We start from the raw sequence: 23,057 nt of genomic DNA, 5'->3' as shown, positions 1-23,057 counted from the left end.
TAACCTACTTCGTAAAGAGGAATGTTCTCTCGATAAATAATATTTTCCCTCGATAATATTCTCTCGATAACTATTTATGTAAACGACATAAATACTGGCGATAATAGTTTTCTGTTTAGAAATATATTCAAGGTAACTAATTTAAAATTCAGAACGTTGTCACAGTAATCGAAAATTTAATGATTACAGAACTTAATTACTCGAAGTAATGTACAAATTTGAATATTTAAATGTCTGGGACCTTGGAAGAACAGTTCATATCTTTGAAATTGCAGTTTACGTTATAGAATCATAACTAGACTATTTCCCACAATTGTATATGTCATCAACGTATAACATCATTGTAACACGATAAAGTACTTATAAAATTATATACATTTTTTTCAATTATTCATATGACATATGGCTTGATTCATGTAAACAGGTTGACGTTTTTGAATTTTCGTTACCACCTGTTGTTACAGATAGCAATCGCGGTTAAATTCCCTCGGTACGCCAGGTGATTGCCGTGTGCTCGCGTGGCACGCCCGAAAACCCACGAAAATTGCCGATCCGATGGGACTGACGCGCCGCAGCGCCAGTTGCGTGTCGGACTTCGTGCTGACTGTGTCGTTACTGTTTCCCGGTTTGGTAAGTAACATTTTCTCCAATTACAAAATACCTTTGGATTCATTTCCTGCATGCTTGTTACTGTAACAATAGTAACTTGTATTCTTCGTTGAAATAGTTTCACCATTTCTGACAAATGCTCCCAATTCGATGCAGTCGTCGACATTTTCTGTTGCGACCAGTTCGAATATTCGTTTGTGTGTGTATCAGTGTGAAAAAATCAGCGGTAAAGACGTAACCGTTTATATTGCAATCGTTCATTACCGGAAAAGTTTGAATTTCTTATTGGTGATTTTGATTTCTGTGACTGTTACGTTTGATATATGCGTATATCGAGAGAGAGACAGGTGATTATGGATAGCTATTATGCAATTGAGGAAGGTGACACTCGGTTTAGAATTGTTAGTGTAAATTAGATTGAACAACAATCATTTTTCGGATAACTTCTACCGTGTAACATTCTCGTGAATTTTAATCGTTGAAAGAATCGGTATTGTGTTCCAACTATTCTACGCTTGATAATAGGCTTCGAGGTTGTCAATTTGAGAACGATGACATCGGGCTGTCGCGGTGCGTTCATGGTACACTGCAATCCATAATTTGTGGAACATGTGATAAATATAACTATTGATTTTATCAGTTGAGGAATAGTAACAGTATTGTCGATATACGTTGCTGTATATCCGAAATTGCTGTGTTCGAATATCTATGGACGGTGGTATCTCTGTTTATGTTTACGCGTACACAACGTGCAGGAAGCATCGAATAAGAGGTTAACAAGGCAACAGAAGTCCAGCGACATATGTACGTCTCACACGTTAACCAGGCATTCGTATTATGTGTATTACTGTTATTTGTTCACCTGTTCTGCGCGTGATGAGACATATGTTCAACCACGATTCAATTTTCATTTTTATATTCAGCAAAAAATATTAATATTTTGTAACTGTCTTTCTCGAAGCAAAGGAATAATTCCTGCTATTTGTATTCTTTTTTTTGTTTGCAGTATATTTAGAAGTAGAGATACGTAACTTTTCGTATCGATTTCTTTAACCTTAGATCGTATTCCATGTACTTCCATTAGTACGAGTGTGTTCTGTAAAAAAGAATTAATGGTGAGTAACGGTGGTTTCAAGTATCCTGTTCTGACACCGGGTAGAAGTGATATGGACATATGTATTGCGGTTTTCTTCAGATACATGCGTACCATCATTAAAGAGATCAATTTCTTACGTTCGATTTATTTCTACAAATCTCAGAATGTTCGAGTAAAATACCGGTACACAATCGTGTTTCATCTATGTTACTCACGTGTACAGTGCAATTTGAGGAAGAAATTATTAATATTGTTAGAGACGTTACTGATGCAAATTACGTTCGTTACAATAGTCAAGAAAAATAAGACAGCAGTTTTTCCATTCAGAAACTAGATAAACCTCTCAAGGCTTTTCACGTCTTAATCGTTGGTAACCGCTTCAGTACTAATTAGGTTAGGAGAGCATGATGTACGTCAGTTTCGGCCGTGAAAATTACCCTACGGAACTGTGTGGAACGTCTTCTAACGCTTCATTTCCTCGTAACCAGTGTGGAACGGTTCTTTTGAACTTTTAACATTTGAACAATTTAATTTCTTCCCCTGCCATTTTGTTCCATTGTTCGAACGATTAACACTTAAATTCTCTGTTTCGAGTTACGATACAGGTGTCAATTGGCAATTGTGGCACGGTTTGTTTATTTTGTAAAAATAACAAACAGGAATCAAGAACGACTGATTAAGACATTGCTTTCGTGTTTCACTGTTGCTTCATTGACAATCGTCGATCAATTCACGCAACTTCCGTAGGTAGTGTGCCGTATACACACCCAGTACGAAGATGATCGGCATTGTTGAAGGCAATAATCGTTCTACAATCCGGGGCATGGTGTATACATATATAGGGTGTCTTTATATTCTGTCACCATTTTTTTTCCTAACGCTTTCACGAAATATTTTTTTTCGTCTCCGCGAAATATGCCGAAGTTACAATAAGCTCTACAAACTTGTACTATCAAAATTTTGAAAAAAGTTTTTTCCTTAAAATAAAATGTTTAAAATTTTATTATTCCAGTCCGTGAGTCAGTATTCCCGTGTTAGTAACAACGTTTGTGCCGGTTTGATAAGGTTCTGTAATACGTCCCCCCTCTCAAAAATTTCATTAAGACACCTGTATTTATAATTAGTCTCGGTATTAAATTGTAATTGGCTTAGGGCTGCGTTAAGGCTTCTCTTCGATCACAGATGAAAAAACTATATATTCATGCCAGTAACGTGTACTGTTGGAAATGGAATAGAAAGATGATGGACGGTTGTCCTCTGTGGAGAGTGCGTATTGCATTGTTATTGTTACGTCGAGTGACGATGATAAAACGCCGCGATATTTTTCTTCCAGTTACAACCCAGGGGGTTAGGAGAGTGGAACGAAGGCGCACAGGTGGCGCGGGGAAAGCCAACGATCCTCGGTTCTCGGGTGAATTAGCGTGTGAATCGTACGCGTCTTCGTTCCCTCTTCCCCGTAAGTGTATCTGATACCGCGAACAAAAACAAAGAAAATCCTGGTTTCTGTCTCTCTTGGTGCGTGATGAAAGCTCGTTTCAGGGTATGCGTGTGTTACCGTGCGATTACGGAAGAAGCGCTCATTTCGAAAACAGTGAGTTTCTTTTCAGCCCCGCACCTGCCTCCGGTATCGTGTTACAAAATTCTGCTTCTGTTCGGTCACGTGACCGCGATGAATCTAGGAAACTCGCATAATTGCCGCCATAAGTGTTTCCGTTTCACGGAGTCCAGGCGTGTAACGGGGCGAAATTCAAATAGCAATGGTGTTAAATTCAATAATATAACATTTTCTTTTCTGGAATTCTTTTATTTACGACAGCAAGGAGGTAGAAATAAATTTTTTTTTAACACTGCAAGCAGTAGACAGATGTGCACTATGATAGGTCCCGGTGAAAATAAAACAAAATCGCCTCAGAACAGACGTTAAAATTAATGAACGTTTCAATGTGCACTGGGTCTGAGATGGTTAACCGTAAGGAAGCTCTTGTAGCGTTTCGAAGTTACACAGCCGTGTGGGAGATGTTAACGAAAGCTGGGTTTCGATCAGCTGACGAATTAATTACGGGGACAAAACGGCCCGACGTGTCCTTAATCGTGACACGAAGTCCAACGGCTAAACAAGATTCACCGTTGGGGTCCTTGGTCGAACGGTCGCCGCGCGCGTACACATGACTCACCCGACAACACGATACGTATTCTCGGTCTCTCTCGCGACATCGGTTCGCCTACATGGGAACGATCCTTCTTTCCGTGATTACGTAACACGGTCTCCAGATGCTGTAAAGGTGCGTTTCCACGTGACAGTGAATCGTGACTTTTACGGTCGTGACTAGACTGCGGATGTTTATGCATTCATAGCATAAAGGAGTATGTGAAATGCAATAGACGATAGAACTTACATCAGGTTTAATATATTTCTCATTTTATTCTTAACGCAATAAACTTCCTAGGAGGCAAAAGAAGTCTTTTTTTTTTAATTCTGCCTTTGTAAATTCCTGTATAAAATTTTATTTTGCATAAAGATCCGCAGTCTAGTGATTATCGTTCTCTATGCAAGGATCGTTGAATGTTTCTCACTGCACAGGAGATGGTCTCATAAATTCTAATCGAAGTGACGCGGAGCACCTAACCTCTCTTTCTCTCTCTCTCTCTCTCTTTCGTCATACGTGGTGCGTGGATTAAATAGCGCAGTGTGCCACCGCACGACATGCTCGAAATCACATCCCACGGCTCAATCTAATCGTTGAAAGCGGTCGATGACGATGATCGCGCGAAGGTTGTTCCAATTAATATTAAACGGCCTGCGAAACGATCGTCCATCACCGTGTACGTGGATCGTACGAGCCACGCGGTACTGTAACACTTGTTGCGCCGTTCACGATCCTCAGGTAGGTGTACAGCGTAACCGACGAATAAAGTTGGGCAGAATTTTTATTCGAATAGTACACAGTGAAAAGTAGCAGTATCTAAGGGTGTCTTTCTGAGTTTTAAACAGTTAATGAGATTAAATAATTGTTCGACAATTAAATATAGATATAATTATAAAAATAAAAATTTCCATGTTTAAACAATTAAAAATGACGATATATTTTTTTTTCTACAACTTCAGGTCGTACTTGGTAAGTTCGACTAATTGCTTTGTTATACTAACTTGTATTTTCGTTTATTTATATAATAAGTAAAGTTTATTTATTTACTAAATAATAAAACGTGTTGTCAAACGAGAGTAATAAAAAAAATAATAAATAGAGTGGGGACAGCACAAGAGAAACTATAACTTGAGTCGGATATGACTCGGACCTTACCATTGGAGGGTTAAAAATCGAAATAAGGCGTGTCTGGTTACGTACTGCCCTTTTCACTGTAGAACTCAACGTGTTAACGGTGGAATTTTCTTTTGGAAATATGCATCTCTGCGCGCATAATTGAAATCAATTCCAAAATTCATTAATATAACAAATATTATTAATACAAACATAAAAAATTCGCAAGAATAGGAAAAATTTTTGACCCATCGGTCAAATTCGAATATCTACGAGTACGAACGGAAAGTTTTATCTGGTCGTATAATCAGCCAAAGCTACTTCGCTTGTATTTAGATCGATTTTAAATTGTTATACGCCAGATAATGTTGTCGGTGAATATATAGGATCGAGTCATAAATAACAGCGTTATTATCGATTTCGTTTTTTTATTCTATCGAATTTTTGAAAACGACAAACATGTTCGATTTACGTTGCGAACTAGCAACAAAAAAACGTCATTAACGATCGTGACCAGTTTCTCGGGTGAGATCGAAATTGATTCGGAGTGCCATAAACCGATCTGGGCACGAGAAAAGGAAAACGGAAGTCGGCTCGTGACTCGGCACCGAATGTAGTTTAATTTACGATGGAAAGTTTTAACTCTCTAGGTGTATCCAGCCTCGCGATATAAAGAGAAATTGAAGTTCGTGAGGGTTGACAGATTTTAACGAAGTCGTATCTCTCAGGGACATATACAGAGTGATCCAAAAAGAAGAATTTATAACTTATACGGTAGATAGTATTTGAAAAGCGATGAAAGAAAGTTGTAATAAATATGGGTCGAAAAATTAATATTTTCAAAGTTATAAAAAATTTTTTTTTCGATGAAAACGACTGACTTTTCCGCTTTGGGAGCTATCGTACCTTGTAGAAACAATCGATTACCTTATCATTTCTTCTTTTCCTAGTTACAGAAGGTTTTCTACAATTTTCACTATAGTTTTTTTTACAATTTTCTTCATTGTCTCCGTGTGGTACGATAGCGGACAAAGGAAGAATGTCGCTTTAACGGAACCACAAAATTATTTATAACTTTGAAAATATTATTTTTTCGATCCATGTTTACTGAGACATTTTTTCGTCATTCGATGAGAACTATCTATATTAGAAGTAATGAACTCTTTTTTTGGATCACACTGTACATACAGGGTGAGTTAATAAAAACTACTTTGTAAAATAACTCGTTACCCATTAGTTGTATCAGAAAGCGTTTCAATGAATTATATAGCATCTTAAGGGCCACATCGGATGGATACAATTTGATTTTTTTAAATCTTATTTTTTTTTAGACGTCAAGGTGACCTTGAGTTTTTTCACGGTCAATGCATCTCTTTTTTTTAATATTACGTTGTTGTCGAGGAAGGAATTCAACGACCTATAGCAAGATGTTATTAAAAAAAGCATGCATTGACCTTGAAAAGACTCAAGGTCACCTTGATATCTCAACAAACATAAGATATAATAAAATTAAATTGTATCTACCTGATGTGTCCCTCAATATTTCATTAAAACGTTCTTTGATACAACCAATAGATAATGAGTTATTTTATACAGTAGTTCTTATTGACTCACCCTGTACCATCGAAGTTTCCATTTTTCCACGTTCACGTCTTTTTCTCCGTGGAGTTGACGGGTCGTTGGCCTCGCCTTACAGCCCCGAGGTGGAAACGCTCCATTCCTATGTGATCTGTATTGTAAATCCGTTGACATGACTCTCACCTCATGCTTTTCTGTGCTCCTCGCCTTGTTTCGTACCTGAAAACGTCTAGCATACACCTGGGTCTCGAGTCTACGGACAATCGATCGTCCGACAAAGAAGATCGAGAAGCCAATTTATCTATAGAAAGGATCTCAAATCACGAATATTAGATAAGAACTTTCGATTTTGTTATCGTCTTCATGGACACAAGAATTACTGATTGTCGCGCTTTATGTTTCATCGAATAAACAATTCTTTGTTAACACGTTGACTGCCACAGTGAAGAGGGCCGTACGTGGTTCTTGTTGGTCAGGTTCCACGGACGAAATCTGTCTCGAGAAACATTATGAAACCGTCTGGGAGCGTAACGTCCAATTACATACAGTGGCTATGCAACGCGTGGGCGTAATGCTTAATGAGCGTGTTCGCGGAAGGTGAAGTTAGCTTGGATTCCCCTGGGGTTCGTTGACCGTGACGACAGATAAATGATTTTCTTACTTTCTCCGCGGACGCGAGGTATCAGTGTGGATGGAACGTTGATTGTAATTCTGTGTCGGAGCGTTCGGGAGCCTCCGGTGTGCGGAGCCGTCCACTGTGACAGACATACAGGGAGTACCAAGGAATTAACGATGAAAGTGAAGCCGCCTGTGCGCTCGAAAGAGGCGGGGAATACGTTCGAGTTGACCTAATCCAGGATCGAGACACTCGAATCGGATGAATCTAAGGATGGAGAGACCGCCTGAACAGAATCGGAGGAGTCCTATTCGACCATTACAGGATGGGAAGACTGAAATCAGTGATCCAGGGTCGAGGAATCGTAAATTAGATGTTCTTGGGGTCCAGGAACTCAAGTTAGGGGACTGATGAGTTCCGATCATCTCTGAACTTGAAGATCTAAGTTAGTCAACCATTGGATCCAGTTATGGGACTGATATGAATTCAGAATATCTCTGAACTTGGAGAACCATTGAATCCAGAAATTAAGTTAAATGGCTGATGAGTCTAGAGGATTTTTGAACTCAGGAACCTAAGTCAGAGAACCACTGGATCCAGAGACCCAACCCAAAGGAACTGTGAACCTAGAGGCCCAACTTAGAGAATCCTCAGGACCCAAGATCGAAGCCAGAAAGCTACCTAGAAGCCAAAGTTCGGCATCCCAATCAAGGATTCTTGGACTCAAGGAGTCCCTTGGTTTGGCTCACTGAGATCGTTGATCTCCTAGGTCCTAGGGTTCCCTTAGTTTAGGTCGTTTGGTTCAGAGGTCCTCCGTATTGCATTCAGAAATTCTGTATATCGTCTGCACTGTCTCGTGGTCAGTAAACTGAGCACGGAAAATGTCTAGACTGAATTTCCCGTCGGATCCTCGATACTCATGGAAAAAAACAATGGTCAAGTGCACTCACACTACCTATTTTCGTATTCTGGCGTCACTTTCAACGTGACTGAAAACGTGCCTCGAAAGTTATCATTGTTACAGGACGAATAAACATATCTCCCCCGTTTTTTTCTTTGTGCTCGTGCCCCATGATTCCACGCTCGAATTTTGTTGGGGGACACACACACGTGACCAGTGACGCGTGTCTCCTCCCTGGTTCCTGGCCGTCAGGGCTCCACCTGCTCGCTTCCTGCTTCCTCCTCCGATTCCATTCATTCCGTTCCAAGTACGCTGCTTTTTTTTTATTGCGAACAGACAAAAAAAAAATAGGCGGAATCGTCGTCACAGAAGAGTGACGCACAACTGGACACAGAGAGTTAATACATTATTGCTTTATTCTGTAAACAGTTATACTTTATCTGTCGCAAATTTTTACGGATTCCGTCGGATTGTACAGATGTAAAAATTTAAATCATATTCTTAACGGTCAAATTCAAATTTAGACTCTAATGATCGAATTGAAATCTCAACGGTCAAATTTTATATTATTAAGACCGAATTCGAATCTCAACGATCTCACGTTCGAATACTTAAGATACAACGTGCTTTTGATGCTTTCGTACCGGCGTCGAGGACATGTGATTTATCTGTTCACGCATAGAAAACGGAAGAGGGAGGTGGGCGAACTTGCGCGCGGAGTGACGCGACAGCTGCGGTATACCTATTACCGTTTTTCTATAGGGAACAAGGTGAACGAACCGACGCGAATTCCCCACCTCTCTTTAACACGCATAAAAATATGTATACATATTTGTTTCGACGCAGTTTGGTGATTGGTTATACATCGAGGAGTCGCCGGTGACTCTGCCATAGGACCAAGCGTGTTAATCACGGTTTATTTTTATATAGAAGTGACCATTGCCCAGATTCATGAAAACAGGATCTCTCGACTTTAGCCCTGACAGATCATTCGATTCCATAAACAACACGTTGTTCCAGTAATATCAGTCTTCCATAATTAACCCTCGAACGATGAAAATGACTGGGGTTATTTTGACTCGAGTTTTCGAGAATTTCAGATCCCAACTCGACAGCTTCCGATAACTAATTCAAGTTACTGATTGTTTATATTATTTTAAATAAAAAGAAAATCAATTTACGAAATAAATTTTGAATGATGCATGGGGGTCCAAATGGACCCACACGCCATCAAAATCGTCGTCCACTTTCCAAGGGTTTAATATTTCCATACGTTTTAGTGAAACATATTCTGGGGATAATTTTGATAATCCCCCAAGTTCGAGGTTATTGTCGATTCGACACATCGAGAGCTCCGTTCGAAAGCGTGTAAAGGCGCATATTCACTGACGAACAGTTCACGAACGCTGTTGGTAACTATTGTATAACCACAAATGCTTGAGATAACTATAAATACATTACAAGTATCCCTAGAAAGAACCATAGAAGATCCCTAGAAAGAATAATTCGTTAACTGTTCGCGAACACTAAACGAAGACTCGTCTTAACGCGTGCACGGGATATCCGTAGGCGAACGCGCGGTTGTTCCATGTTTCAAGGATCGGGCGCCAAGGATCTACCGGCGGTTGCTTTTACCGTTACGATACTTCTAACGGGATGCTGAGAACGCGACGACTGGGGGAGAGAGAGAACTAGCCGAAACGATTCCTTTCTCGTGGGATTTCTGGATCAGCTGCCATCGTGGCGATCGTGTGGACGATATTTGAGACGGAGTTTTCGAGTAGACTAGCGAATACTTTTTAAGCGGTCGAGTTAAATGGAACATCCTGTATAATTGCTGTAGTATTGATCGATATTTATCAAGGGACACTATGGATTGTAGTGATGGACGATACAGTATTGATATCTGAAATATCGATACTTTTCGATTCAAATATTGATATTTTGTATCGATAGTTAATGTGGTGACATATTCCAGTATCGATATTGAATATGACGATATATTCCAGTATCGATATTTGATGTGACGATGTATTCTACTATCGATATTTAACGTGATGATATATTCCAGTATCGGTACTTAATGTGACGATATATTCCACTATCGATATTTAACGTGACGATATATTTCAGTATCGATACTTAATGTGACGATATATTCCAGTATCGATATTTGATGTGCTCGATATTTGACGTATCGATACCATTCAAATGTATCGCCATAACTACTGGACAGTGGTTGATTTATGCTTGCTGAAAAGTATTGCGTTCACTTGTTACCGTGATGTAAGCTACAATAATTCCACGATAGTGTATAATAGGTAGTTCTATTCTGTACGTGATTATATGTAGTAGAAATCGTACATATCACAGTGATCATATTTCTTATAATATTCGCTACTTGTCGGAAATATGTATTTTTCTTCGTGAAAGAGAATAATGTAGACAGGCCGTGGTAATCTGATAGAGATAAGGTATTAATCAGACATGCTACGTCTAACTCCACTTTCTCTTTTATCAGATGTACTTACGTACATTGAGCATTAATGTAGGTGATGTTCAGGGAGCTGACTCGAAACAATGTAGGAATTCCTTAATCGTTATTGCAATTGGAAAGTTTTTTTTATCTAATCGTGACATCTCTACCGTCAAACTTTTATCGATCGATTAACGAAATTCTCCAACAAACAAACGAGACCAGGCCTCGAATACTTGACATATAACAAATATATTTGTACATATATAATATGCAATTATACTGTGTCTAATATCTAAAGCGTATAAATACTTCTGTTTCCCACTACAAGCTTATTATCAAATAATCTCTTTCATCAAGTATCTCTTTCTAAACTTGGGACGCTCGTTTCAGCCAGAATGTTTGCACGTATTGAGCCGTAATATGAAGCTTATTGCAGCAACGGCGGGAGAAAGACACACGATCCAACGTGTGTACCGTTAAAACATACTGTATATCGTAAAAGCGCTGGTAAAAGGTTCAATGACAGGAATGCAGTACCCCGCGCAAGAACGTGGCGAGGGGTATACACATGTCACGATCGCGATGGCGCGAACTAATGTCTGGGGGGCATTTCATATTTCCACAGGAAGAACCGTTGGAAACGGTTCCCCTCGCGAAACGAGCAATTTCGGAATAAATACGGTGCACTGGCCCGTGACACGTGCTTCCATCGTTCGGTGCTTGGGTTACTCGTTAACTTTAGCAGTGAAAAATAAAATGACCATTTCGTATTGTAAGGGAAACAGAAATTTACTGATTGTGTACTGGACCTGAATAGGGCGACTGTATCGACCAACCTGGGACCTATCGACACGGTCCAGCGATTCTATTAATTCACTTAACGTAAATATAGATGGCTACTCTGCTCTATCTTGCTTGCAGTAGTTCCAGCCTGGCAAACGTGCTTGTCCTCAGCGATACATAACGTCGATTTTAAGAATCCAAACAAAACTTGACGCTTTATATGTGCCTTGTTTGTACTGTACAGAGTCTGTACCAGAATTACTCGAGAAATTATGAAGATAATGTCGAACAAGTACACAGTACAGTGGACTCTGAAGGGGAAGTGCCTCGCGTGGCAATATGTTCAGTGGCAATATAGTAAGAGTCTACTGTACAAGAATTCAGGCGAGGGTTAACCGTCAATTCGTTCGTTATGTCAATTCGACACATTTTTCTCGTTAAGGAACAATATTTTCTGTCATGTGTATGTGAATTTAACTATTTATCCCTTCATTATATTAATTTCCTTACCATTGTGTCGATTTGACACCGAAGGACAAAATAAGCGAAACGAAGGACAGATGACGGTTACAAATGTTTACGGTCGCGACGGATTGGTGGTTCCTTGTTTAGATTTATTTAGTAATTATGCGGGGACGCACAAGATCACGTTCGAGTTTACGAAATTATTCTGACTCGGTATATCTTGATCGCGCGATAACAGGCGCGGCAATGAGCCGATAAAAGTTCAGAAACTTCGGGCGTGCAAGTGCGTCTTTCGTGTCAGTCGACGGCGAGGATATGTACGTTCGAGGAACTTTTTTCCCATCTGCGTTTGTCGTTTATCGTTTCTCGTTGATCGTTCTTAGGAAAATACCAGGTATACAACGTTCAACGTGTGTTCCCTCGTGTCGTGTCTCGATGTCGTTCGTCCTTCGTTTCGCAAAAACCAGCCGTCGATCGCTTCTAAATCCCCATCGAGCGGCCTTTTACGACGGCGGGGGCACTTTTGCTGCTTCTCTCTATCTAATAACGGCGGGGCGCAACCTGATATCCTCCAACGTCTAATATCCTCGCGAGACAGGGGCGGCGGCTAGTGAACCGTTTCTGGTCAGCTTTCAATTTTAATTTACTTCGCTCCGAGGATACACTTATCGATCAGTGTTCCGTCGGTTGGGTCAATCGTACACCCTTTAAAAGGGCACAACTTTTGAAAAATTGGTCGAAATGATTTGAGTTATTTTGTGAAGTTAGAGACATTAGTTTACTAAATGTGTAAAAAAAATTGAAAAAGTTGTAATTAGTTGGAATCGCGAAGGAAATAGTAAAGGTCGTTTTTTACAACTTTTTAATCTGAGGCTATGATGAAAATTTAATAAATACATATCGGAGGGGATCTAGGGAGGGGGGGTATAGGGTCGATTGTCCCTTTCTCCTGTAGAAGTAATAAAATATGAAAATATTATGTCACTTATACTTATAAAAAAAAAGGTTCAAAAATGTACTTATGTACAATACAGTACTTTCATACACATCTCCCCCCCCCCTCCAAAGACTCTTGGTTTCCTCATTGATAATTACTGAGACTTTTCTGGTCAGAGCGTAAATTTATCGAATAATTTTGTTTTTGTCTGTCGGTTTTGTTGCAGAGCGTTGGCCGGTATGGAGAACCAACAGGTGTGGGTCCGGGACCCCCAGGAGGGTTTCATAATCGGCAAATTCGTGGACATGGTCGACGGGGATGCGCTGATCATGCCATTGGATGTGAAGTATCCGCATCGTACTTGTCATCTGGATGAAGTATATCCCGCCGGGGAGTACACCAAAGACGTCGAGGACAATTGTAAATGAAATATTTCAAAATAATTCGACCGTTGAAAATAGGCACAAGATTATTATCTATAAATATATAGATTCTATATCTATTCCTATGGGGGCTAATCTTTAGTTCCCCCCCCCCCCCCCCCAGCTAACTGCAACTTGTAACACCTTATTCTGTCTGTTATCGTATTCGCGTGGTTCGTCAGTATATAGCACAACGGAACCCACGTGTATCTCTCTTTATCGTTCGTACACAAGCAGATATTACCCGGTAACAAAATTTATTTATTAACCGCGATCTAGATAATCGTAAAACACATTTCGCGAGATCTTCGTGTAAACGGGACCGAATGATTTATCGTCGTTTCCGTTCCGAATCAGGATCACCCGAGTTCCCGAGTGATTTATCGTGGCCCGAGTTATCTCTTTTGAAACAAAAAAAAATATATATATTGTATAATCACTTTCACCGGGATCGCACTAATTTGTTGTATGTTCCCAGGTGCTCTGATGTACCTGAACGAGGCCACGCTATTAAACAATATACGGACACGTTACTTCAAAGACAGAATATACGTGAGTAATTCTATCCTGGCTGACGGTGTTTGGACAAATATCTTGTGACTGCTGTGTGAACAATTTTTTTATAGACCTACGTCGCTAATATCTTGATCGCGGTGAACCCCTACTGCGAGGTGAAAGACCTGTACTCGCCACAGACTATCAAAGCGTATCAAGGAAAGTCCTTGGGAGAAACACCGCCCCATGTTTTCGCTATTGGTAAGGTTTATTTGTAAATGGTAATAATAAAGTTAAATAAATATGTATAAGTTGACCGTACCGTAACCCTCCTCTCGATTATCGTTTGGCTTGTCAAGCGAATACTTTGTTGTCCCTCCGCTTTTGCTGCCGAGGCTCGGGCTTTGAGCAAAAAAAAACGAATTTACGAGGGTCTGAAGCATATCTCCCTATAAGATTATTGTCTCGGCGTGGACCCGAGTTTAGGACAATAATCGAGAGGAGTCTGTTCTACTATATGTGTACCGTTCTCTACGCGAACACTGACCAACTTACAATTCCAGCAGTAATTGGGATCTATATTTTCTCTAAAGATAAGAAGATGCACTAGATCTAGAAACTGTAGTTAAAGAAATGTATAGTGACTGACACGTTTGTCCATGAAAGGCTATCATTCTTGTATGATCAAATTACGTACAAAAAGTGCGAATTTTATTTCAAAATTAGGAAAAATTTACCACAAAAGGACCATAAGTGTCTAGATAATTGGAATATATAAATAGAAATTGTATAGAAATTCTTACACTTAATTGTTATTTCAAAAGTGTGTTAACGAATGTGTGAATCACTGTAGAAATATAATAGATTGGACTATTCTCTGGCCCAGCGTGTGCTCTATAGCGTTAAAGGTCGAACATTTCCTAACTGGTGTTATGACCTGTCAATTTTCAGCTGACAAAGCATTCAGAGACATGAAAGTGCTGAAACAGTCCCAAAGTATCATCGTGTCTGGTGAATCCGGAGCTGGCAAGACTGAATCTACGAAGTATCTGCTTCGTTATCTTTGCGACTTGTGGGGTTCGACGGCTGGACCGATCGAGCAGAAAATTTTAGACGGTACTATTCCGTTTAGAAATACGTTTTATAGAATACTCGAATATACAGGGTGTCCCAGTACTAATGGTACAACCGGGGAGGTGGTTATTCTAGATGAAAAGCTAAGTCGAAAATATGGAATAAATTTTTTTCATTCGAGTCTTTGTTTTTGAGAAAATCGGCTTTGAAAATTAATCTGAAACGGTTCTACTATAAATACTGGGACACCCTGTATATAATACAATATAACAACACGATCGATTGAATCTCATAGAATATTATACTAAAATTTAAAGGATCAAAGAAAATTCCTATTCAATTCTTTCTTGTATAAATTATTTTTTAAGGGTTGAAATTATATAAGCGTTCTTCAGTGTATCTATGACACAGTGCTCGATATAGATACTTATGTTTGTAGCGAATCCTGTATTGGAGGCGTTTGGAAATGCAAAAACCAAACGAAACAACAACAGTTCCCGTTTCGGGAAATTCATGGAGGTGCATTTCGATTCGAAATGTCAGGTGGTCGGCGGTTACATATCCCATTATCTTCTCGAGAAGTCGAGGGTGTGCCTTCAGAGTCCCGACGAGAGGAACTACCACGTTTTTTACATGATGTGTGCCGGCGCGCCGCCAGAACTTCGAGCGAAACTTGGTATCACGAAACCGGATGATTTCCATTACTTGAGGAACGGTTGCACCCAGTACTTTTGCAACGAGGACTCGGAGAAAAAACTGAACGACGTTCAGAAGAGCCGCGATCAGGTCGGGAAAGGTAGCTTGCACGATCCGATTCTGGACGATGTCGAGGGTTTCAACGCCATTGACCAGGTAAAGGATCAGTGGAAGAATTTTCCAATGATAAATGCAGTTCTTCAGATTGATTTTTAATTAAAAATTTTAATTGACCTGTAAACACACTTTTGTACACTGAAAACGTACCAAAGATTAATTCAACTGCGCTTCCACTGAAGAAAAATATTTCAAAAATATTGAATTTTATTCCTTTGTTAATGACAATACTGATTTTATACTCTGTTCTTTTTGCCTGTTGGATAATATTTTGCAACGCAGGAAAGAGCAACGGTAATCCCTCTGTTTCTTAAACCAATGGAACATTTTTTATCGTGTACTGATTTTTTTTCCAAGTTTTTTCATAGTTAATCACAGAAACAAAAATGATATTTTCTTGGTATGAATTCATTGATGTAACAGTAATTTTATACCTTTTTTCCATTAAGGCGTTAACACGGCTCGGTTTGAGCGAGGCAGAAAGAATGGAAATTTATACAATGGTGGCTGCGGTACTTCATCTTGGGAACATTATGTTCGAAGACAATCCCGAGGACACGAAAGGTGGATCCAGGATATGTGCTATTTCTGAGAAAGCAGCGCTGATGTCTGCCAAGTTATTGGGCGTCGATCCGGAAGAGCTTAGACAAGCTTTGGTCTCGAAGGTCATGCAGACTAGTCGTGGCGGTATTAAAGGAACTGTTATTATGTAAGTGTTAGAAATTCCAAAAAGTGTGTTGAATAATTATAATTGATTGTTTCGTCAACGTCTTCAGGGTTCCACTGAAGGTTTATGAAGCCAATAACGCCAGGGACGCTCTGGCAAAAGCTATTTATAGCAAACTGTTTGATCACATTGTAGGCCGTATCAATAAAAGCATTCCTTTCAAGGCCTCGAGTTACTACATTGGTGTCTTGGATATTGCTGGATTCGGTAAGTACTAAATTCATTATAACTAATTCTCGTTCTGAGTTATTTGTACTCGATGATGACTTATGTTTATCATGTAGGAAAATCTGAAATTTTTTTTACAAAGGTCCGCCGTTTAGTTATTTTTCATAATTTTCAAAATCCCTTAAAATCTCATTAAGTAGTTTCCTTTTAATAAATTACCAAAGATACCTTTACTTTTCGGGCCGTTACGACAGTGTTGTCTCCTCTTAAGATATAGAAGTACTGTTACAAATTATTGTTTAGTTTTAATCATATTAAAGTAACGATTAACAGTGCAAGTATGGTTATTGTCATTATCCTGTTTCACAGAATATTTCAAGGTGAACAGTTTCGAGCAATTCTGCATAAATTATTGCAACGAAAAGTTACAACAGTTCTTCAACGAGCGAATTCTGAAGTACGAGCAAGATCTTTACGCGAGAGAGTCCCTCAACGTGCCTAAGATATCTTATGTCGACAACCAAGACTGCATAGGTAAATATTCGAAGATATCGTTCGAGTATCAAAAGAACCATTCAACATTCGGTCTGCATTTCCAGATTTAATCGAGTCAAAAAACATGGGCATTTTCAGTCTGCTGGACGAAGAATCGAAGCTGCCCACGCACAGTTTCGCGCATTTCACCAGCGAAGTCCATCGTGTCTGGAACGGCCATTTTCGAATAACCTTGCCGCGAACGTCGCGTTTGAAGGCGCACAGAGAGCTGCGTGACGACGAAGGATTTGTGATTCGTCATTACGCCGGCGGTGTCTGTTATCAAACGGTATATCATACACGATTCTTGCTATTGTGCTGTTACGCAGGATGTACAAAAATAAAAAATATACGAATAATCCGACGGCATGAGAAAATAACGGGAAGGGGGAAATTTGTTTACTTTTCAGAATCAATTCATCGAGAAGAACAACGATGCGCTGCACGCATCGTTAGAAGCTTTAATTCAAGAAAGTAATAACAAGTTTCTTAGGACTCAATTCGCCAACAACTCCAGTCAGAAAGGGAAACTCACGTTCATCAGCGTCGGCAGTAAATTCAAAACCCAGTTGGGGGAGCTAATGGATAAATTAAAGAACAATGTGAGATTTCCCTTTGTTAGACCATCTTATGTCGTGGAGGCTTTTTATTTCACTATACATATAATTAAATGATACAGTCGAAGCTTTGCTTTTTGAGAATGTTTCATAATTTGATGTATTTGGTCGCAGGGTACAAACTTTATTCGTTGCATCAAACCGAACAACGACATGGTCGCTCACCACTTCGACGGAAACAGCATTTTGGGACAGCTTCGTTGTTCCGGCATGACGTCCGTGTTGGAGCTAATGGAGCACGGTTATCCCAGCCGAGTCCCGTTCCAGGAACTCTACAACATGTACAAATCTTATCTCCCGCCGGAGTTAGCCTCCCTGGATCCCAGGTTCTTTTGCGAGGCGTTGCTTCACAGCTTGAAACTGAACAAGAAAGACTTCAAGTTTGGGATCACCAGAGTGTTCTTCAAACCGGGAAAATTCGCTGAGTTCGACAAGATCATGAAATCGGACCCGGAGAACTTGCGGAAACTGGTGGCGAACGTGAAGAAGTGGCTGCTGAAGTCTCGATGGAACAAAATGCAGTTCTGTGCTCTGTCTGTGATCAAACTGAAAAATAAGATCATTTATCGTAGGTATCATCTGATCATTCTCCAGAAGACAGCGAGGATGTACATAGCCAAGAAGCAACATCGACCACGCATAAAAGGTGTCCTGAAGATCAAGAATCTAAAGGCGCAATTGGTTGGTATGGAGGAGACGTCGAAGCAGTTGAAGAACCGCGAGAAGTCCATGAACGATATAAAGAGACTCCAGGATGATTTAGAGGCAGCGATTAAACGGATCAAGGACAACGAGAGAATAAAACCGGCTGCGATAGACTCCCTTTACACGAACTTGGTTAATCAGGTTAACATGCAAATGGCGTCGCTACAGGACATGGTCAGGCAACAGAAGATCGCCGAGGAGCAGGCGAAGTTGAGGAAGATTCAGCAGGAGTTGGAGCTTGAGAAACACAGAAAGGAGGAGGAGGAACGGAAGAAAAGGGAGGAGGATGAAAATAGGAGGAGGAAACATGATATTGAGACGAGGAGAAAGGCGGAGGAAGTACAGAAAAGAAAACAAGAGGAGGAGGACCAGAAAGCTGCTGAAGTACTCCATGTATGTACTTCAAGTTTTTATGGAATAGAATGTATACTAGTGTAGCCTATGTTAGACACATTACGTGGCAGTATTTTTCTATTCTGTTTTCTACTTTGCTCAATGCTAAGCTTGCGCTGTAAAGATTAGGTTTAAAAAATGTCACATAAAATTGATAAGGAAGTGATGCACACCAGGTATCAAATAATCGATAGTGATTAGCAGTAATGCACCGCAAATATTGAGAAATTGATAATAATTAGAAATAATACACCACAGATATCAAGTACAAAAAAACTCCTTTTCTTCACATCCATTCCTTTCATTTTATTTAACCCACCTTTATGAGAACTATGCCCCTAACCTGATTGCCTCCTTTCCCCTTACTTTCTTATCTACTTCCCTGAACCATTTTATTATGTTCTCATTTGTTTTCAAAGAAAATATAAATACCTGTTACGAAAAGTTGAGTGTTACTGCTTGTACATGGAAAATATGTTTGCTATATTTCAGGCGCAATTAGAGAAAGAAGCACTGGAAGAAAGCAGATTCCGTGAATTATTGGAACAAGAAAGAAGGGATCATGAATTGGCGGTCAGATTGGCCCAAGAATCGAATGGACAGGTCGAAGACTCACCCCCGCCTGTACGAAGGTATGTGTATCAGTTTTACGTTTGGAATTTAGTACATCCTTAACATAACAGTTGAACACGAGTAAAAAAAGCTACAGAGAAAAGTAAACGAATTTTTATAAAAAAAATCCACGGTCAGTGTTTAACAAGAGTAACTTTCTTTTTGAACAAACAATAAGACTTAATTTTCTTAAATATGTATAGCGGTTCCGATGTACGAGTACCGTCGAACAACAACAGGCTAGCAAGGTATCGTAAATACTCTAGTATGAAATACTCTAACATTAGTATGAAACGTTTTATTGCATCGTTACTAACTCACTAACAATGGTTTCTTTTCTGTACTATAAGCCGTAGGCCTCCATCATTTTTTCTTTCTCATGATGCACAAGCAATTCAAATATTCGAGATCTGTATATAAATAGGATGACATGTAAAGTATAGAACATCTTAATGCTAATGTAGATTTGTAGATATAAGAAAAGTAATTAGACAAAACTTTATTATTAATGTACACTAGAAACATTGAGATGTTCTGCTTTTCCAAATGCATCATGTATTTCTGAGACAAATAACAATGGCAACGCCATCTTCACAAAAAGTCATTTTTAAAGATTCATTTAATCCTACATATACGTGTAGATATTTTGAAAATAAGATTTCAGACAGTCGATTATTTTAATAGTGTTTGGTACTTTGCATTTTTCCAGTGGTAATTAATGTTGTTTAAAACAGGTCCGAGCAAGTGCGCAATAATCAGGCAGCCATGGCCAACAAGAAGTATGATTTATCTAAGTGGAAATACTCTGAACTGCGGGACGCTATAAATACATCCTGTGATATCGAGTTGTTGGAGGTAAATTTCATTAAAAATTATGAAAAAATCCACGAGATATGTAATCGTTCAGTAACAAGGGTTACCAACGATATCTGGGTGTATGTTTTTTCTTACAGGCTTGTCGTCACGAGTTCCATCGAAGACTGAAGGTTTACCATGCGTGGAAAGCAAGGAATCGTAGACGCACCACTATGGACGAAAATGAGAGGGCGCCAAAGTCTATTATGGAAGCTGGTAAATATTGATGCATTTAATTGTCTTTTATTAATGTAACTACATTTATATCTTATAATTGTTTGGCAAACACAACGCACCCTCTACCTAGACATACTAATAATTAAATAATGTGACCTCTTTATCATCTCATTGCTACTATAAGATGAAAGATCGAGGTACCTTTCAGTATTAAGTCGAGATATCTTCAATATTAAAAAATATTCTTATATATCTCGTCGGTGCTACCATGTAGAACCGTGTTTGCCACTTTCTGCAACTGTACTGTCAATTTTAGACCGTGAGATACAGGGAAACAGCCGCTGTATTTGTTTCAGCCGCTAAAACACCCAGGACTCCAATGAAACAGACAATAGTCGAGTCCTCGCAACGGTATTTCCGAATTCCTTTTGTGAGACCAGCTCCGATTGGGCAGCAAGACAATTCCCACACATCTGGTAAAAGAGGATGGTGGTATGCCCATTTCGATGGTCAGTACGTGGCAAGACAGATGGAACTTCACCCTGATAAGGCACCGATCCTATTGGTAGCAGGTAATTACTAAAAGGAATCTGTTTCTCATATTTCCTATACCCAAGACTACAAATTATTTCTTAACCATTCTCTTTTCATAATTACACTTTGGCTGTGACTTAGAACTTTCTTCATGGAAACACTACAAATGCATAAACCGATCATTCATAGGGTGCTTGGACCTCTTTACACATTTACCTTATCATTACTTCATTACAAGTATCGTTCACGCTCAACACGGAAAGTCAATATGCAGTGTGTCCCATTTAAGTGTGACCCCTTGAATATCTTTTTCAATTGTCAAAATGACGCGTCCCGTAAACCTAGTGTTAAAACAAACATTGATGACCCTGAAAACTTCGAGAGAGAAACAACTACTGCAGTATACTGATCACTTAATACCATTCGAATTACGTGTAAAATATTTTTTCCGTTTTCACAATTAAAAAAGATATTCGGGGAGTCACACTTAAATGAGACACTGTATGTGTGTTGTCTACGCCAATCCTTCTTCTGCTTGACCTTGATAACACAAAGATCATTTGGACAATCAAAGGAATTATATGAATTTCTGTGAAAGGTATCGACGACATGCAAATGTGTGAATTGAGCCTGGACGAGACTGGGCTGACCAGGAAACGCGGGGCCGAGGTGTTAGAACACGAGTTCAATCGTGAGTGGGAGAAGCACGGCGGGAAGCCATTTCTTCCTCCGTGCGACCGTAAGAAATGAGAATTCCTCGAGATTGTTATTATACACATACAGCTAATTCAATTCCTCACGAATTGTTTATTCGTCGACGGTCCGGTCCACTTCGATGGTAAACACGCAGCACACAGTGCCTTGAAATTGGTGCCTTTAGTGAGTGTAAGGCAAAAATCCGTAGAAAGCACGGGGTGACGTTTAATTGACTCTGTTCATTGGATTTAGTCGCGAAACTATATAGGAGTAGCTGGGGAGATCCGTGGTGGATCCATGGATCGATCGAGATTTCGTACACCCGGTGCGCGCGTTGTAAAATAAACACAGTATTTCGGTCCGTTTACACGGTACAGGAAAGAGCCGATTCTTTGGCGTGATAATTTAGACTGCGGATTCTATGAATTTATCGCGTGTCTGCCGAGGGTAAAATTAAATTAGGTTTTCTATTGCTTTTAACTTAAACGATATCTTTGTAATTGCGTGAGAGGTGAATTCAGTATTCTTTCAAGAGTAAGGATTCGCGTTAGCTTCCGCAGTCTAGTGATAAATTTTAATATTTCAGTATTCGAGTTCTCGGTATTCGCTAAATCGAATCGTAGAATTTGCATTAATTGTTAACGTTGCGCAAGGAAGGAGGGAATATTCGTCGAGCAAAAGATCTCATTGAATTTGAATGAATTCTTTTTCTTTCCGTTTTTTTGGGGGGGAGCTGGTGTAATTAAGGATATCCGCCTTGTTATTAACTTATGGTATTAAGGTTGATTGTAAAGGCAGATGGTATTTGAATATATAAAATCATCTTTATACTTTGCAACGAAAACGACACTATGGTTCCTTGGATCAACACAGAGCTTTGTCGAAAACAACACGGTTTTTGATTTATTTAGCAAAGATATTTTTTATTATCGATAAGGCATATTATTGCACATTTAATTGCGAATTGTAGGTACGCCATGGCAGACGTAAATGATTGTTGCGATGAATAAAAATTATGTGCGTCTATCACTTTTCCGACTACGAATAAATACGTATTCATCACATCGCTTTCCCATTAACACCAATGCTCTTCGTAGATCGTAGCAAAGTTGTTCGAGAGATCACATTAGGTTCTATTAATTAAGTTCATTCATGTCTCACGACTTCTGTATGGTTAAGTGATTTTAATACTATGGTTTCCAAAATGAAAACATCAATAAAAAAATTGAAATTGCTAATTATCTACATTTATACTGTAATCCGTGTTGAATTCCAATTCTGTTTAAAATTACCATCGAGATCAGTAAATTAGTTTCAAATAGCGAATGCAATAAGTGTGTTCTAAAAATTATAATTTTCCAACAATATCGTCTTACTTGATTTCCAATTATTTTATCAAATATTTGTACATTACTGTACGAAATATTTAAATAGGTAAATTACTGTAAAAATTGTTTTCTAAGTTAACACTTAATATTTAAAAACTAAAAATAAAAACTACCCTTTGTTAT

General features: G+C 39.2%; 1 protein-coding gene across 4 annotated transcripts; it reads left to right on the top strand.

Annotated features, from left to right (window-relative positions):
* The first annotated feature begins 575 nt into the window (after positions 1-575).
* Positions 576-22,727, top strand: LOC107188898 (myosin heavy chain 95F). Of its 4 annotated transcripts, none has more exons than XM_015577289.1 (18): positions 576-630; positions 12,951-13,144; positions 13,625-13,698; positions 13,773-13,902; positions 14,593-14,757; positions 15,155-15,567; positions 15,978-16,237; positions 16,305-16,462; positions 16,793-16,957; positions 17,023-17,246; positions 17,368-17,559; positions 17,689-18,672; positions 19,165-19,304; positions 19,488-19,532; positions 20,019-20,139; positions 20,238-20,355; positions 20,673-20,888; positions 21,449-22,727. In XM_015577289.1, the coding sequence occupies exons 2-18, from the start codon at positions 12,964-12,966 to the stop codon at positions 21,598-21,600; spliced, it is 3,738 nt and encodes a 1,245-aa protein (XP_015432775.1). In that variant the 5' UTR covers positions 576-630; positions 12,951-12,963; the 3' UTR covers positions 21,601-22,727. The 4 variants fall into 4 exon arrangements, with proteins under 4 accessions (XP_015432775.1, XP_015432774.1, XP_015432777.1 ...); XM_015577288.1 differs by having other exon boundaries at positions 20,655-20,888; XM_015577291.1 differs by lacking the exon at positions 19,488-19,532.
* The last annotated feature ends 330 nt before the right edge of the window (positions 22,728-23,057 follow it).

The sequence above is a fragment of the Dufourea novaeangliae genome, unplaced genomic scaffold, assembly GCF_001272555.1.
Source record: "Dufourea novaeangliae isolate 0120121106 unplaced genomic scaffold, ASM127255v1 scaffold141, whole genome shotgun sequence".
In the NCBI taxonomy this organism is placed as follows: domain Eukaryota; kingdom Metazoa; phylum Arthropoda; class Insecta; order Hymenoptera; family Halictidae; genus Dufourea; species Dufourea novaeangliae.
Note: the sequence above shows the minus strand (reverse complement) of the source record. Positions and strands in the feature narration are given on the sequence as shown.